Source organism: Haliotis rubra, unplaced genomic scaffold (genome assembly GCF_003918875.1).
Source record: "Haliotis rubra isolate DU_JTF1 unplaced genomic scaffold, ASM391887v1 Scf232, whole genome shotgun sequence".
Classification (NCBI taxonomy): Eukaryota; Metazoa; Mollusca; class Gastropoda; order Lepetellida; family Haliotidae; genus Haliotis; species Haliotis rubra.
Window position 1 is genome coordinate 1,375,093 of NW_025766359.1, and position 17,654 is coordinate 1,392,746.

The 17,654-nt window shown below is 41.0% G+C and overlaps 1 protein-coding gene across 1 annotated transcript in view; it reads right to left on the bottom strand.

Annotated features, from left to right (window-relative positions):
* Positions 1-12,954, bottom strand: part of LOC124278175 (ras-related protein Rab-18A-like) — a 32,140-nt gene extending 19,186 nt beyond the window's left edge. Inside the window, exons 1-2 of the mRNA XM_046713913.1 lie at positions 12,750-12,954; positions 3,540-3,595 (exon numbers count right to left, since the gene is read on the bottom strand). Coding sequence (XP_046569869.1) covers positions 3,540-3,595; positions 12,750-12,820 — 127 coding nt within the window. The 5' untranslated portion in view covers positions 12,821-12,954. The remainder of the gene's footprint in view (positions 1-3,539; positions 3,596-12,749) is intronic.
* Between the last annotated feature and the right edge of the window lie 4,700 nt (positions 12,955-17,654).

The window sequence follows — 17,654 nt, forward strand, 5'->3', positions numbered from 1 at the left end:
GACGATCTCTCCCGTCTTTGCGAAGGCCTTCGCGAAGACTGTACATCGTCCTTCGCCGAGGTGGTCTGTGACTTCCTTTCGAAGGCTGCTTCGTCGTGGCTGCTACGCTGACTGGGGGTGCCTCTGGGGGTATCGTCTGCGTTGCTCGGGCCCTGGGCTGGCTGCTTCCCCGACTGTAGTGGCCCTCCATCATGGTCATGATCTGCCGCAACAGCTTCGTCTGGGATGGTCTGCGGCGGCGAAGTAGTCGGTGCCCTCTCTCGCGATGACAGCTGCTGACCCCTCAGGGAAGTCGTCTGACATCAGTGTAGAGGCATCAGGCTGCATGGCGATCTCTGCTGATGTCACTGTAGCTGTCACCGGTCGCTTCTTGTGGCGTCGTCAGGGATGATGATCGGCTGATCATCGTAGAGGCCCAGTTCGGCGGCTGGAGCGATCTCGGCTGAGAAAGTTCTTGGCGACTTCGTAGCCTTCCCATTGGATGTCGGCGCTGCCCTGGGGGTCGAAGTCTGCGTTGGGAAGGCGTCGTGGCCCTCTTGGACTTTATCTGCGATGGCGGGGCGTCTGGGGAGGCAGGGCGCTTCTTAGAGGTGGCGGACTGCATCCCACGCCCATCTTCGGCGGAGTCTCTTGCGAAACACCAGGCGGGAGGGTCTATCGACAGCAGCTGACTGGAAGGGGAATCCGATGTATCGGCCATGTCTAACCCTTGTTTGCGTGACCTATCTGCGGTGCGTCTCACGGCGCAAAGATATTTATGAAAAGCAGAATTGGATAGATTAATGCAGTAACTGCAGCGTGTATCAAAGCGCACAAAGTAGCACAACTAGGGCATAATACATGCGGGTCAGCAATCGAAAAGCGTAAATTGCAAATAGTACAGATTTTCATCAAGCGTAAATACTAGCTGAACAATCACGAACTCACGTGAATAAACAGTAGAAATACGATTAAATATCAATGCAAATTAATGAAGGATACTAGCTATACCTCTATAGTAACCTATAAGAGGTAATAAACTAAGAAAAACCAAAGGATATAGTGTGTAAGGAGACACAGGCGCTCTCACATCCTGCTCACTGGGCGAAGAAGGAGAGAGTGAAGCATGAGGCCAGAGGGTGGCGACACCTGTTCCCGCCAAAAGGGGCAAGGGAGGCAACTCGTGGTGAGTACCAATTAGTGATTTTACATTGAAGGGAGCTTCAATTAAGGAGATACAAGTGTTCCACTATGTTCGCAAGAAGAAGAAGACAAGCAAAAGAGCATGAGTCAGGATAAGGAAACATTTAATATTTGGTATTTACTGTTGAAATCAACTGGTATGCGACTGGCAGCTGATACCTTGTCTTGCACACGCAATACACGTGCTCTGCACACGCTAACTGTGTCCTGCATGTTCACTGCCTGAACTACCCATCTTGTGAGGGACACATGGTTCAAACTGACAAACAATCTCATCTTTCACAACAATCCTTCATAGCCTAGTGGATAAAACCACCAAGCCAGTAAGCGAAGGGTTGCAGGTTTTACTGGGTAAAAGAAGAAGCTGGTGAAACAATAGAGTGCCGTCACTGGAGGTTTATAAATATGAATCATGAAAACTAGGTTAAGACATGTCAAAGGCAATAGACCTGCTCACAAATGACCCGACCTATGAGTTTTCTATCGTAACAAGAAGAGCTTTCAGGTTATCAAATATACAAATATTAAATGAGTGAGTGAGTAAATTTAGTTTTATGCCTCTCTCCACAATGTTCCAGCTATATCATGTATGTGGCAGCAGTTTATAGATAATCGAACCTGAACCAGACAATCCAGTGATCAATATCAACTGGATCTATGCAACTGGAAATATTAAATGAAACATATGTACTAGGGAGATTACGATTTATGAAATATCAGCGCCTTGAGCATGCACTAGTGTGTGGGTATCTGCGCTATATAAATATCCAATAATAATAATAATAATAATAATAATACTCACATCTGGCTAATCAAACCATACTCAATTTGTTATCTGCGGTAATATTAATGAATTTTTTTACATTAATCTGGGTGTCATTTAAGAAAGAGCAATATGCAAAATGGAAAAAGTCCAAGGTATGATAATAGTCACAGAGGTACAGATAACTTTTTTGACCATTGGGTTATGTACTCGCTTTGTTCATCTCAATTGGGTATCCTAATTTTCCTTTGAGTAACCAAACATATTGTACTCACCTCACTGAAACTCATTTGGGTATTTTGCCATTTTCCATTAATTTTAAAAATATATTGAAGCTTAAATGTTAGTGTTTGTTATTTAAATTTGATCTGTAATATGAGAAACAATAAGAAAGACTGCAAGGTGCCAAGTTTATGTCCTGATATAGAACCCCCAATATACTGCAGCTATTTATCTATCCACCTGTACACAAGCTAAGGTTTGACACTTTTGTGTGTACGCGTGTAAGATCACATTTATTGAGTATTTACAAAACTTCAAGCGTACCTGTACGCAATAGACTTAATAGGAATTGAGTTTTCACATAAATATTTGCGTAATTTATGCAGATACGCAGCTTATCTGTACCTCTGTAGTCAACACTCTTATAATAATTCATTTGACCGTAATGTTGCTGATGGTTATTGTCGTGAACAATTGACACACTGCAGTCCTATCAGGTATATATACCATATACACACACAGGACTAAGAGTGTGTGTGCGTTTTTGGTTTCCATGCCAGCACAAAAACATGACTTTAACCATGTACATTCATCATGTTCATCAAAACAAGCAACACTCTGGTCCAGTGAAGAAAGAATTACCTCTCCGTGACCTAAACATGACCCACAGCTCACTATGATGACAACTCCTTGAATTCTACTCTCTATTAATTGTGTGCTACATTAAAGTCATAGCAAAGGTGATGCCTGCACAAAAGAGGCTGTAAATTGTTAAATGCTTGACTGCACATGTTCACAAATGTGGCCATATTTGATGATAAAATAATTTTAAAGGAAATATATACTTCTGACATATGTAATCAGTTTAATGATTATGTGATCACACAAAATTCACACATACAAACATCATACATAATGATAATACTATTGCAGTAGTTATTTTTCTCCTTGAATCTGTCTCATTTGAAGCCATTTCCCAAATGAATGTATAGTTTATATGAAATAAAAACAAGCTGAAGTAGTTTCAGTCTCTTGAAACTTGAAACGCAGATCAAGTAAGCAGCTGAAACATAAATTTACTGTTATTCACAATTTCAAACTCTGAGTTGTAAGCTGTGTTTGCCGCCATGTTGATGAAGAGGTAACCGGAGCAGATAACTCTTAATCAAAGTGAACGAATCTCGTACTTCCTGTATTTTTGTGCTGTGCATTTATCAAGGAAGAAGTCATACTAAACTATCGATAGTCACACATACTATCAATGCATCAATAGTTTTTCGTTTCTACCATCGATTAATTGCTGTCTGAGACTCAACAATTGCGATCTATTGATAGTTCGAAGAATCATTACAGCACTAATGTCCACACCTACCAATTGTGGCTGCCTGTTCAGGGTCAAAGGTGTCATCTGTGAAACGCAGCAGCAGACTGCAAGAAAGATACAGACATCATCTAACTGCTGATTAAAATATCAGAAAAAAAATTGAGATATTGACTTGCATTCCACTAACAATTTTCAGTTATATCAGGGCTGAGAGTGATGTAGGTGTTCAACATTTTAACACTTTGCTAACAAGCACTAGTAAGAACTGTGTGCCCTCCAGTATAAAAAATGTAATTTTTCAAGTAAAATTGATATTTTAATACTTATCCTGACTCATGATCTTTTGCTTATCTCCCTTTCCTTTTCGAATGGTAGTGGAACACTTGAATCCCTTGAACTTCCCGAAAGCGTAAGACGTAAAAATACACTCACCAACGAGTTACCTCCCTTTTGCCATGCAAACAGTCATGTGACCAGCCTTACTTGTCACTCTCTCCTGATTATCTGCCCATGCACTTGGATCTGCTGTGAAATCCAAAGTGTCCCAGCGGGGAGGCTGGGAGGGCTGCTCGTCATGAGTCAGGATAAGTATAAAAATATCAATTTTACTTGAAAAATTACATACTTTTTCTTATCCTGACTCATGATCTTTTGCTTATAGAATCTGACGGATTGGTGGTGGGTCAAGCAACTCCGTCGATTCATCAGCTGTCCTTAGATACGTCCTGTATCCCCCCCCATGGGAACTGCCAAACGGCATTTCCGTGATCCTATTCTTCCAACTTCAGTTATAACTCGTGGGGGGGACAATTTCTTGTCTTACTTCAGTTTCAGACAAGTTGAATCATGTTGATTCATGTGGCTACAGATAAACTAGTATCTTCTTATTACTATATATCTCATAACAACCCATAGATTATGATAAGATCTTTATCATAAATGAGTTGCGACCCCTTCACGTACAGGTAAGATCTTTTGACTAGGACCCCTCTGACTTCATGTGGGTTGGAAGCTCTAGGAGGTTCTGGTCCTGCTGCTTTATAGGCTCTCAATATGACGACTCTCATCCAGAACAATATGGTCGTTCTTGAGACTTCTGCTGATGTCTCTGTTGATAATGGGATGAACAGGCGCTTGAATTTTTGTCTCCTTTTCTCAGTCTTTTGAAGATATATCTTCAGGGCTCTGACCGGAACACGGGTAGGTCTTCTACATCCTCTGGGCCGAGGATTGTGGATAGCGCTGGTACGTGGAACTGTCTATCTGGCTGACCAGGTAGTTGGTTCTTGGCAATGAAGTCCCATCTAAGTCCTAGATGAACTGCAGCATGTTGCCCCATGTCGAATCTGGTTCGACCAAAGTCCAGCGCAAGTATCTCCGATATTCGAGCTGCCGTGGCTAGAGCAAGCAGGAACAGAGTCTTCTGTGTCAGCAGCTCGAGGGTAGTCTGGTCTAGAGGTTCGTAGGCATCACTCGTAAGATGATGTAGAATTACATTCAGATCCCAGGCCAGAACTCTGAACTTCTTTTGCTGGTCCTCCAGTTTAAAAGATCTCAGCAGAGCAAGTAATTCGGGTACTTTCGTCAACTTGATGCCTCTTTTCATGATAATCACTGTACTGATGGCGGCGAGGTATGTAGATAATGTCGAACCTTTCAGATGTCTAGTCTGTCTAAGATGACACAGATATTCCGCCACTTGAGGATGAGTAGCTTTCATCACAGTGAAGCCTTTCCGCCTTGCATAAGTCTCAAACTTCAGCCATTTGTCATCATACAGGTTACGAGTAGATCTGCGTAACGCTAGCGTTACTGCCTTGGCGGAGTATCCTCTTTTCTTCAAACATGTTTTGATACGGTCCACATGTGTAGCTGGAACACTGTCGGGTTCCCGTGGACTTGCTTGGTGTGCGGATGTATTAGTAGGTTCGTCCAATCTGGTAACTTGATTGTTGGACTTTCGAGATCTTCTATTAGGTCTAGGAACCATACTCTCGCTGGCCAGTATGGCGCGACCAAAGTCAGTTGTAGTGCCTGTGTCTGTTTGATCTTCAACAGTACTTCCGGAAGTAATACTGGGGGTGGAAATGGGTAAGCGTTTAGTCCTTCCCAAGATATGCTCAGTGCATCTGTTGCCCAGGCTTGAGGATCTGGAACTGGTGAGACAAACGTCTGTAGTTGTTTGTTGAACCTTGTGGCAAACAGGTCTATGCAAGGGGATCCTATTTCCCTTATCATGAGCCGGAACGCTTCTGGATGGAGCATCCATTCCGTAGGTCGGGTGCAGTGGTCGGGAGAGAGCGTCTGCAAGTATGTACTTGGCTCCGGGTATGTGACACGCCTTTATCTAGATGTTTACTTCTTCTGTGATGTGGAACAACTGGAATGTGAGCTGTAGCAGGCTTGGAGACCTTGTGGATCCTTGCCGATTTATGGAGAATGCCACTGTAGAGTTGTCTGTGTGGACCATCAGCATTCTGTTGTTCAGCGAGCTCGACCATAGTTGTAAGGCGTTGATCACGGCTTTCATCTCCAGCAGATTGATGTGAAGATGCTGCTCTATTTTGGATCACCTTCCTGATGCAACTTGATTGTTGAGATGCGCACCCCAGCCTTGTATCGAAGCGTCTACGTAGAGATGTGTGTCGAAGACCGGCTCTTGTAAATAGGTCCCTCTGCAAACCTGTGCGTCCACCATAGTAGATACCTCTTGAGGTTGTCTGGCAGCAAGATTGGGTCGACGCTGTCTAGATGTTTTGCCAAGAACCGTTGCAGCGGTCTTAGTTGTAACCTTCCTGTGCGAGTCAAGTCCTGCGCCGGGGTTAGTAGACAGAGTAGAACTTGCCATGATCATAGTGTTAACGGAGAGATGACTGCTGGTGGAATCATGGCTTGTATCTTGACCCAACGATCTTCTGGGACGACAATACGATTCTGTGTTGTGATAAACCTGATCCCCAGAAATTGCAGATCTTGTTTTGGTTCCAACTCTGACTTCATAAGGTTCACCAGCCATTCTAGTTGAGTGAGCAACTTGATCGTGAAGTTCAGCTGTAGTCTGAGTTGACTGGCATCTTGGTGAACCTGAAATCCGTCGTCCAAGTAGAAGGCATTGCGTAGACCTGGATGATGTAGATATGCGACTATAGGCTTGGTTACTCGTGTGAATAGCCACGGAGCCGAAGTTATTCCAAACGGTAGGACATTCCATTGGAAGTGCTGCCCTCTGAATAGGAATCGTAGACACTTTCTTGATTCCGGATGTATGGCGATGTGTAGATACGCATCCTGCAGGTCTATGCTGGCCATGTAATCTGCTGGATGGACGAGTAGACTGAGTTGAGGTAGATGGATCATTCTGAACCTCTCTGGTTTCAGTAGATAGTCTTTGTTGAATTTGCGCATGTTGTAAATCAGTCTGAACTTCTCCTTGGAGTTCTTCTTGGGTACTAGAAAAATTGGGGAATGGAAGCCTGGAGTGAGATGATGCTGATCTAATATCTCTACCACCTCCTTCATAAGTAGTGAGTCGATGGCTTCTTGTAGTTTGTCTGCCTGTTCCTCTGCATAGTCGAAGACCATCGGGCTGAGGGTTAGCGGAGGTGTGGCCTTGAGTTGTACACTGTATCCTTCCCTTAGTACTCGGGAGACGTAGTCGTCCTCTAGTATTCCCCAATTTTTCCAGTACCTTTGTAGACGTCCACCCACTGTCAACGGTTTTACAGGAATGGCTGGGGGTGGAAGACTCCAGTCGTTTCGAACCTTGATATCAACGTCTAGTTCCTCTGGATCCTCTGGGAGTGCGGCCTCTCCATAAGTTTCCTCTGTAATTTCCGGATGGGCGACGAAAAGATCCTTTGCTGCCTCTGAAGCTGGGGTACTTCTGTATGCCGGAATATTTGGACTTGCTGTTATACTTTTGCGAAGTATGACGGATGACATTGGCCAGAGTATCTATGGATATTATCATCATAACTTCTCTAGAGTCGTGCATAGCTGCCTTAGCTGCATCCTCTATTTGTCCTCCAAAGATAGTAGGCGCCTCCCATGGAGCTCTCAGTAGCGGTTGGGTGAATCTGTCACTCCATGAACAGGATGCAAGTAGCCCTTGTCTGTGTAGTAAAGTGAGACCTGCAGATATAGATGCCACATGGTCCGATAAAAAGTATTGGTCCTTCTTCTGTGTTATGAGCACCGAATATATCATTCTGTCCTCTTCCGAACTTGAGTTCTGGAATTTATTGATCAATGCTTCATTGATGGCTCTGGACCAGGCCAACCCGAAGAAGGATCTCCTTGTAGCAGTATCAAGTTGAGATAACTTTTTATCTTCCACTTTATACATCTTGTTTCGGGAGTCGTTGACTAACTTTATGTTATCTACCCATTCAGGCGCCTTTGTAAATTGATCCATATGATGTAAGGGGAATCTCTTCACATTAAATGATGGTAGATGCTCACTCTGGTACTTGAATGCTTTCGCGAAAGCTGTGCGTAGGTTAGAGGTACCTTGGATATAGGTTCAATCGGAGGGATAGTGACGGAGTCGAAGTCGTCGTTACGCATCATATAAGTGTAGACTTCATCTTTATCCTTAGAAGGAGACTCCAAGTTCAACCCGTTGGCAATCCACGCTGTAACATCTGAGTCTGGGAAGACGAAGTCTGCTTGCTGATCCAAAGTCTCCTGCATATCAGTGCTAGGCCTCTGCGACTCATCCATCTGCGAACCTGTATCCCTTCTCGAACCTTCATCATCCTTTCGCGAACCTATATCTGAAGATTCCTCCCTATGCGAACGTCTACCTTGAGAGTGCTCTCTTCGCAAACCTCTATCTGTAGATTCATCTCTTTGCGAACCTCTGTGATGTGAGCTATCCCTTCGCGAACGTCTGGTGCTAGATGTATCCCTTCGCGAACTTCTGTGATGTGAGCTATCCCTTCGCGAACGTCTGTCACTAGATGTATCCCTTCACGAACTTCTGTGAAGTGAGCCTTCTCCTCGCGAACCTCTGTCTCATGATGAGTGACTTCGCAAACGTCTGTGAGAGATATGAGATCTCGATCTAGCGCGGCTAGGTGTAGGAGATGGATCCTTCAATGTTCTCGAACGTTGAGGGTTCGCGGATGTAGAACTGTGAGTAGGCATCTCATCCCTTCTATCCTCTTCCAAGATGACAGGTTCGCGCAGGTCCGAAGGTTTGCGCACGGTGTCGGTAGATGAGAGGCTTTGCCGAGCCTTCGCTTCTGCCTCTTACGTTCCATCATGGCCATCATCTGGTTGGTGAATTGTCTCATAAATTCGCCCGGGTCAAAGTTCTGCGTTGGTTGAAGCTGCCGCGGTGTAGACGAAGCGTTCGCGAACGCTGATGAGTTCTGCGCCTCAACTTCACTCTGTTGAGAAGTAGGTGGTAGTTCGTCAAACAGCTGGCCTGCTGTGAGTGTTGCAGGGGATGATCTAGTAGTCGTAGAAGTCGATTGAGTCGCTGATCTAATAGGTACTTCGGGTAGAAGTAACGGGGGATCATCAAAAACGTCTACTTCATGTGGAGGTAATATCTCTTCTCTATTCTGCTGCGTTGACTTACTAGCACGCGGAGATTTACCCTCCGATCTGGTAACAGATGCTTTCTTCTGTGATGTAGAAGAAGATGACTTATTTTTCTTAGCCTGAGACGGAATCAACTGCGTTGTAGTCAATCTCTTCTTGGCTCCCTTAACAGCAGACTGCCCCTGCAACGCACTAATCATAGCACCAGTATTATGAACTTCAGCAGTAGCAAGCAACATACGGTTCGAAGGCTGATCTCCTGTTTTATCAGCCATGACTTGAGATGACTTCCTCACCCGATCCATGGCACGTCTATAGATATAAGACAAATATTGATTAAATTGAAGATTTGATAAATCAACAATAAGTACAGCGCAAGCTGGAAGAACATGATTTTATGCACGAAGGGCATTGGGGGTGAGGATCAGCCACGGATAACCTGTGCCTGCAAACACTGTAAAATTTCATGAATTGTAAACAAAGTTACATAACGATGAAATAAAGACACAAATACAAATAATTTTTACAATTTTTTTACATATAATACATAGTAGTTATTGCTAACTGTTTGCGCGGGAAAAGGGCAAAAGGGAGGTAACTCATGGGTGAGTGTATGTTTACGTCCGCTTCGGGAACTTCAAGGGATTCAAGTGTTCCACTACCATTCGAAAAGGAAAGGGAGATAAGCAAAAGATCATGAGTCCACCATGTTAGTCCACTCCGCTGACATATCATCATTGAATGAAAGTTTCCATTCATGACAACTGAGCAACACCTTGTAACCCAGGGTCTTTAGTACCATCAAACGGTATTTTTCCATTATGATTACTCCCAGTTTGACTACTCATGAGTGAGTGAGTTTTACGGTGCACTGAGCAATATTCCAGCTATATGGAGGCGTACTACTCATGAACAAAAAACATATAGTGGAGCAACCCTACACTTAATAATGTACTGTACCTGTGTAGCTGACTGCTCCCAGTTTGTCTACCCTTTGAAATAGACCTATAACAGAGACTCCCAAGGTCTACCTATAATGTTTAGAAGCCAAGTGAACCAGGGATCTTGTGATCATTTATTGTTTGTTTTGATATTTGGACATAACTCCTCTCCTCGGATTAAAACTCTGTACAGGTTGTTTGTTTTGAAAATTGGACATAATCCCTCCAAACACCATTCAAACTATTAACTGTAGTACACAAAGATATTCTCAATCATTTTTACCGAACGCGATTTCGTGGAATTTATTGCCCGATGGAGCTGTTAACACTATTTCCCTGAATAGATTAAATACCATGATAAACACAACTGAAACTCATAATTACTTTGATTTAAATTTTGGGACTAGATTTTGTCAAACCATCCATTGTCTCCTCAAGTTCGGCTGTAGTAATCTAAGCGGAGACAAACATAATCGACATATATCAAAACATCAAAGTGTTCATGTGATAACTATAATAATGAAGACGTCATTCATTACCTTTTAGCATGTCGGAACTATCAAAATTTAAGAACTGTGTATTTTTACATTCAAGGGTACGATGTTAAAACTACTTTATACGGTATTGGCGCATTAAATAACTCAACAAATAGTGACATTCTCAACACATTACACCAGTTCATTTCTTATAGTAACTGCTTCATATATACATATATAAACATACATACTCAATGTTAGACAAGTTTTATTTAACTTGATTTTCTGCGGAAGCAAATTTCGTTGCTAGGCATAACCAACACCATAACGAACATATTTATTATGCAATCATTTATCTGTTATCTTGTCTCAGTATTATTCTTATGATATATTGTGTAAGTCAGTATATGTGTATACTTGAACTCTTCCACAACAAAGACCTATAGAATTAGCCGAAAAAATATTGTATGAAACTGATCCACCTATAAGTGTTGGTGGAACAGTCTACCTGATGGAGGGGAGAGAGCTAGTAACTAAAAGCCACTCAACTGGAACAGGTTGTGTATTGGACGGGTAGTCAAACTGGGAGTAGTCATAAAGGGAATGAACCCATCAAACATTGATATTAGACCAATAGACTAAGCTGTATCTTATTTGAAATAAGGATACAAAAATTGATAATGATGCACAACTCTCATGAGAACTTGTCTGAGGTTGTTTGGGGTGTTTTGTAATTCCATATTGGTAACGCAGATTATGCTTTGTTGTTCAAGCAATCCCATTATAATGATATTTGTGTGCTTGCTACCACTACCCAAAGATATAAGAGCATCCTGTTGCAGGTCATGTAAGAACAACAAATGAAAAAACTAACAGGAAGTTGACATCAGGTAATCAGGACATGCAGAAAGCACCATTCTTAATTACAACGTACCTGATAATATAACGAGATTAATTCTGATGCAGTGATCTTAAAAATATAGTATCTGAAATTATTACTTTATAAAGATAAATTTATTCTAGTATTATGTCAATTTAGTTGCAGGTTGTGCTCTATATATAAATGTAAAATATTTATAATCATAACTATGGTTATGCGACAGCTTTTTAGAGTTATGCATAAAACAATTTGACCTGTCACCGATGAGGTTTTGCGTGTTCTCGCTATTTCCACTATGAAAGCAGTTCGTTGACATGTGATCGTCCAGCAACACTAATTATGACTTGTGGCGAAACAAAATATGTATGTGTATCCATTTACTATCAACTACACTTCACTTCGAGACATGAGTAGACGGAATATGTTAGTGATTGGCTATTGTTGTTAAGCAACATGGCTGTCACATGTACAGCCGGATTAATGAAGCAAAAACAAGTACAAAGCTAATCCGTTACCGATAACTAATGTTCGGAGTCGCAGACTGAAGCATAAGATTAATGAATCAACAACTGATGTATTTACATAGTAAACAAGATTGGTTACAGCATGAGTCTCGAAGTAAAGTGTAGTTGATAGTAAATGGATACACATACATACGCATACCGGGAATCGGATTATCGGGTAGCGGTTTAACGCAACCCGACTGTATTTTGACAAAGTACAAAAATGTGAAAAGTAAGCAAAAGAAAAGTCTCAAAAGTCTCACTGATGCCAAGGTTTTATGGCATTGATTCCCATGGGCTATTAAAAGCCTTCCCATTAATAAGTTTATCCCACTGAAGCAAGAGATAGACAAATTCTATCAAATACAACCAGTCGTAGTGCCTCTAACTGTCATTTTGGAATGTCAAATGTAGTTCTTGTCAAGGATTTATCGGATATAATATATAAATAGATGCAATGGGTAGTCAAAATATATACATCATACAAGCACATTTCCAACCATATTGCCAAATACAACATGATGAAGTCTCATCAAAACTGTTAAAAAATACAGTACATTTCATTTGACCAAAATGTCCCTAAAAAAGCTTACTTCATTAAATTAAGACAGATTCACCAGATGCTTCTCATATCTTGCATTAAAACTGGTTTCGTGTCAGGGATTCGCAGTTTGGCAGGCTATACATTGCTGACTAAGTATGAGAAACACACGGTAGGTCAAATATTAAGTGTGCAAAGAAAAACCAAAGAAGTAACACTCCACATTCACACAAGTATCTGTAAGTAAGAATGTCATAGCGAGAATGACATGCAAGACGAAGAGAGGTGCCGTAAACCCTGTCTCAGTATTAATGCGCAAAACAGCTGTAACTGGCCAAGCTGGCAAAATCAAAACAAAAGATTTCACCTTGACTTTCCAACTCCGCTTTCTCCTATAATCAGTATCTTTAAGGTGGTGAGGATTTCCTGCTCATCCATTAGTGCAACGTGATATTAACCCTAATGGTAACTTGTGCAGATTGCCCTAAATTTAAATAATGTTCTTCTTATAACAACACATCGACAGTTCACGAAAATGGCGTAAACAATACCACATGAGCAATTTGTCATCAGTTCCGTAGTTCCCGTTTGTTATAGTCATTTTTATTGGCTGGTACTGGAGGAACTAATGCGCAGATGTCACACTCAGGCGTACACTGGTTCCCGGCTCCCTTTGCGCGGGTCAACTTGCGATATGCGAGACTGGGGCCCAGCTTAAGTTGGGACTAGACTTATCGGAAACTCCGCACACGGTCAATGACCAATGATATCTAGAGTTTTCAGTATCCCTGATATTACAAACGACCTCACGTAAGTGACTCATTTTTATTAATTTTATACATCCATGGAGTAGGATATCAAAATTTAGAATCGTTGGTGAGAGTAAAAAGTTTTTAAAGAACAAATAAAATTTGGTTTTTTTTTTACTCTTTTAACTACTAGTATTACATATGAAAGATTTGTGGTTAGTCTTCTGCGGAACACCAAATTCATTCTTTAAAAACTTGTGGTTAATTAGTACCGAGCTTCTCTCTCGCCCGCCAACGATACCACAGACAGGTTACGTAACTCTGTCGCCAGAGCACTGCAGTGACGTCATATGAGGAAGGATTTTCAGTTAATTGTATAGAAAGTGTGTAGCAAGCTCGTCATTTTGATGATTTCTCGACATCAACGAAGACATGCAAAATCGTTGCGTTGTCGTCAATTGCTCCTAGGGGTCGGGCGATGGTGTCGCCACGCACAGATTTCCACAGGACCCCGCAGTTCGTGCAAAATGGGTTATGTTTGTGAGTGCGAAGCGAGCGTTGTGGAAGCCTGAAACGATATCTTACTTGTGTTCAGATCGCTTCACGGAAGTTAAAGAATCAAAACTACTTACTAGTCGTAGTAAAATATGTATATGATTGATGACCATAAAGATTTTCCATGACACAACTTGTAACATAACGATTTCTGCCTCAGAAGCGAGGTTGTGGTCGAAGTAACAATAATACTGTAAGGACACTCACCTCGCTTCCACGAGAGAAATTGTTATGTTATACGCTATGTCATGCAAAATCCTATTGGCCATCAATTAAATACATATTTTACTACCAGTAGAAGGTAGATATTTTTATGGATTAAACTTCTTTGTGAGAGAAATTACAAAGAAGTTTAATCCATAAAAATATCTTGGACATCAATGTACAACTTCTAAATGCCACTGAAAGACAGTAGAAAGTAGTTTTGATTTTGTAACTCGGTGAAAACAAACCATTTATACTCAGACTGGCGGATGTTCGCGATAGGGCGCCGCCATTTGTGAAAATCGTGAAGTCACGGGCTAAAGTCTGTTAGAATTAATGAGATTATGGTTTGTTTTCATCAAGTTAGAAAATCAACTCTACTTTCTACTCGTAGTTAAATATATATTTGAATCATAACCAAAAGGATTTTGCATGACACAACTTATAACAAAACGATTTCTTCCACGGAAGCGAGGCGGGGGGTCGAAGTGACAATACTGCGCGACAAATTTCTTGCTACATTCACGTGGAGACCTCAAATAGTAGTCTTTTGTCTAGATTAGTCAGATAATGTACGAAAAGTCTTGATTAGTTTTACATGCCTGCAGCCTTTGAAATACACCCCACTTCTCCATCACGTGGCTAAAAAGCCACCCAGAATACATGGTACAATCCATTTGCGACAAGACACACCCGATGAATCTTCATAATCATGTACGAGAAGGAACAATCAAATAAACTTTTTCGATTACAACTGTCCATGGGTGCACCATGTCACAAACAATTCCAGAAAACATAACAAAAAACAGGTTTCAGGTATTTAATTGATTCAAGAATTACAACTGAACGGAGGTGCGGGTGCCGTCTTTAAAGGAGAATACGAGTGAATTGCAATAATTTGCTGGGTAAAAAATTAAGTCATCAGAAACATGTTCCCACATTTTCAATTAAAAATTATGTATAATTATGTTTTAATCGCGAAAACAGTTTCTGTAAATCTCAGCTTCGGCCATTATGCATATTTCGCTGGAACCCACGTGACCTTTCCGCTCGTGACGTCATATGTGCCTGGAGTCCGCCATATTGCCAAAGACCAAGCGCTACAGTAGTACAAATCGTGTTGTTTCTGTCGTTTTTTTAAACGGTACGATGGTGTTTTGCGTTGCCTGGGGATGCACGGCATCATCGAACATGGGAAAAAACCACCATTTCTTCCGTTTTCCAAGTGAAAGGACAGATTTCGGCAGGAGAAATGCGCCGATCTTACCAAGTCGGACGCATATAAAGAGACATGCGCGCATAGGATATGGAAATCCCCAAGCTAGGCTGAAGAAGGAAAAAGTACCCACGAGATTCATTTATACTCCATCATTCCCTGTAACAACTTACTGTTAGTGTTATTTTTAACATAAATTAAGTCCGATTGCCAGTCGAATTTCCCCCGCTACAAAATGACCCAGCAAATTTGGTCAAATTGCCCCAGTGGGGTAGTCAAAATGCCCCAATTTATTTAAAATGAATATATATAGGCCATAAATGCATAATTATGTCAACTTTGATGTTATGTTCTTCATATGAAAGTATATACATACTTATGAGTTTACTAATGAAACATTTATCAGAAATATTACTTCCTAATGACGTTTATATGAAGAACATAATATCATAATAAGTTGACAAAAACTATGCATTTACGGCATATATTCAGTCATTAGGAATAAATTTGAACAAATTAGAATGAATGACCAAATTTCCTGGGGCATTTTGTAGCTGGGGCAGTTCGACTGGTACACATGAGATATATATTATCAAAATCAGTGAGAGATTTCACATGAGCTTGAAAATGTTTTGCTATAACGTTCTTTTCGGTTTGGAGCGCTGCCCTATATGATGCAGTCTACTCGAAACATTGCCGAATACAACGGCAAATCATGAAGTACTTGTTGCTTTCATTGTTTTCCATTTTGTCCAATTATGCACGTCGGCATCAGACTCACTATTTGTCAGTAGTGTGTGCCGTGAAAGTTTTTCTGTATTCTCATTGGCTGACAAGATGTCATTCTAAGGCTATGACCGTGTACCATAACTATTTCCATAACCAAACAATGGGGAAACATACGTTGTCCTGACTAGTATTTTATAATTCACCAGTTTTTGGGGAATAACTTATCTGCGTCGCGAATATTATCTCTGCTCGACCAGGCTGGGATCTTGTATCGAGACTTGATACGTTATTAATGAGAACTAGGATCCTAATATTTTTCAACAAAATAAATCCAGTGTAATTTTTGAAGCAGATAATTTTTATTTTCCCTCGTCTGAAACATAATTATTTTGTTTTTAAATCCCAGACACCCTACAGTCACCCATTTGACACAAAATGAACTGTAATCACAGTTTTGAAAAAATAATTCTTAGTGACTGGTCATATATTTATAGGGGTGGGTTTGCTGGCTGGAACTGTATGACATTTTGCTGACAAATAGTAATCTTGTTAAATGATATGGTCTATTTTTCAATATATTTTGACCTCAAGCGATGCCTCCGTTTCGCTTGAATCTTCTTCATCTTCAGTGGAAGATTGTCTTGCAAGATGTAAAATCGGATCGTATTAATACGGTCTAACATCCATTTCAGAAACGACATCAGGAACATCTTTTACTACTTCAGAATCTACGGACACTGTTAAGTTGTGAGGTAAAATCAAAGAGGAAGCCATCAGCAACAGGCACATGTGACGTCATGTCACGTGATACCCCCTCTGCTCATTAATTGCCGGGTGTTTCCGTAATAGGCGGAAACACCCGTTTTTGTTCCTTTTTTGTGTTTTTATTGCTATTTTACAAACTTTTTGTTCAATGTTAATCACGGAATGTGACTTTTTGAATATCCTTTGCAATATATCAAAAGTTTTGTTTTCGTTCGTATTGTCCTTTAAGGACTATATTTATTTCACTCCAATATTCTCTTCTCCAGAGGCGGTTCTTCTGTGCCAACGGATTGCTGTCGATGAGCTCGTTGTTGTTGTCGCAGTTCTTTTCCTTTGAACGATGACATCTACTTTTCTGGCCATTTCTTTGGACGTTCGCTGAAAGAAACAGTAGTGATGTTTAATTGTGTAGAGGTATATTATTTCACTTATTATGTCATTTAATCAGAAACAGACATCATATGTGTGCTTCGAACAATGTTATTAAATCACGATGGAGTTATTATTCATTTAACTGTAAATGTTGGTACTAGTAATAAGGTTTCCAACTAATTGTGGCACAAGAAAAGCAGAAATTTGTTTACAACTACATGTATATATTGTCCTACCAGTCTTACAATATCTCTTAACTAAAATCGTGAAATATGAATGTTTACGAAATCTATAGAAATGTAAAAATTCTGTCCCAAAAGCTTCAATGTGAATTACATACAGCATTTTACGTTAATTCCCTGATTTGTCAGACATTAACGAATTATTGTAAAAGACAATACCTTGTAACTACGGACTGCTGATGACGTGTCCGGTCCGTTCGGTGATGAGCTGTTCATCCATACGAGAGTCATACAGGCGTGTCGCAGGTGTCGCCCTCAGAGTGGTTTGAGAAAACGGCTGCCTTGCAGAGTCGTCTGTGTCGGTGGGTGTACACCGATGGGGTTGTCAGCAAACAATGCATCAGCTAACTGGTAGCGGAGAGATCCAAGTACAGACTGGTACACGAACCCTTGTGGCCTTGAATAAACGTGCATAAAGAGTCCAAATTAAACAGTATTCT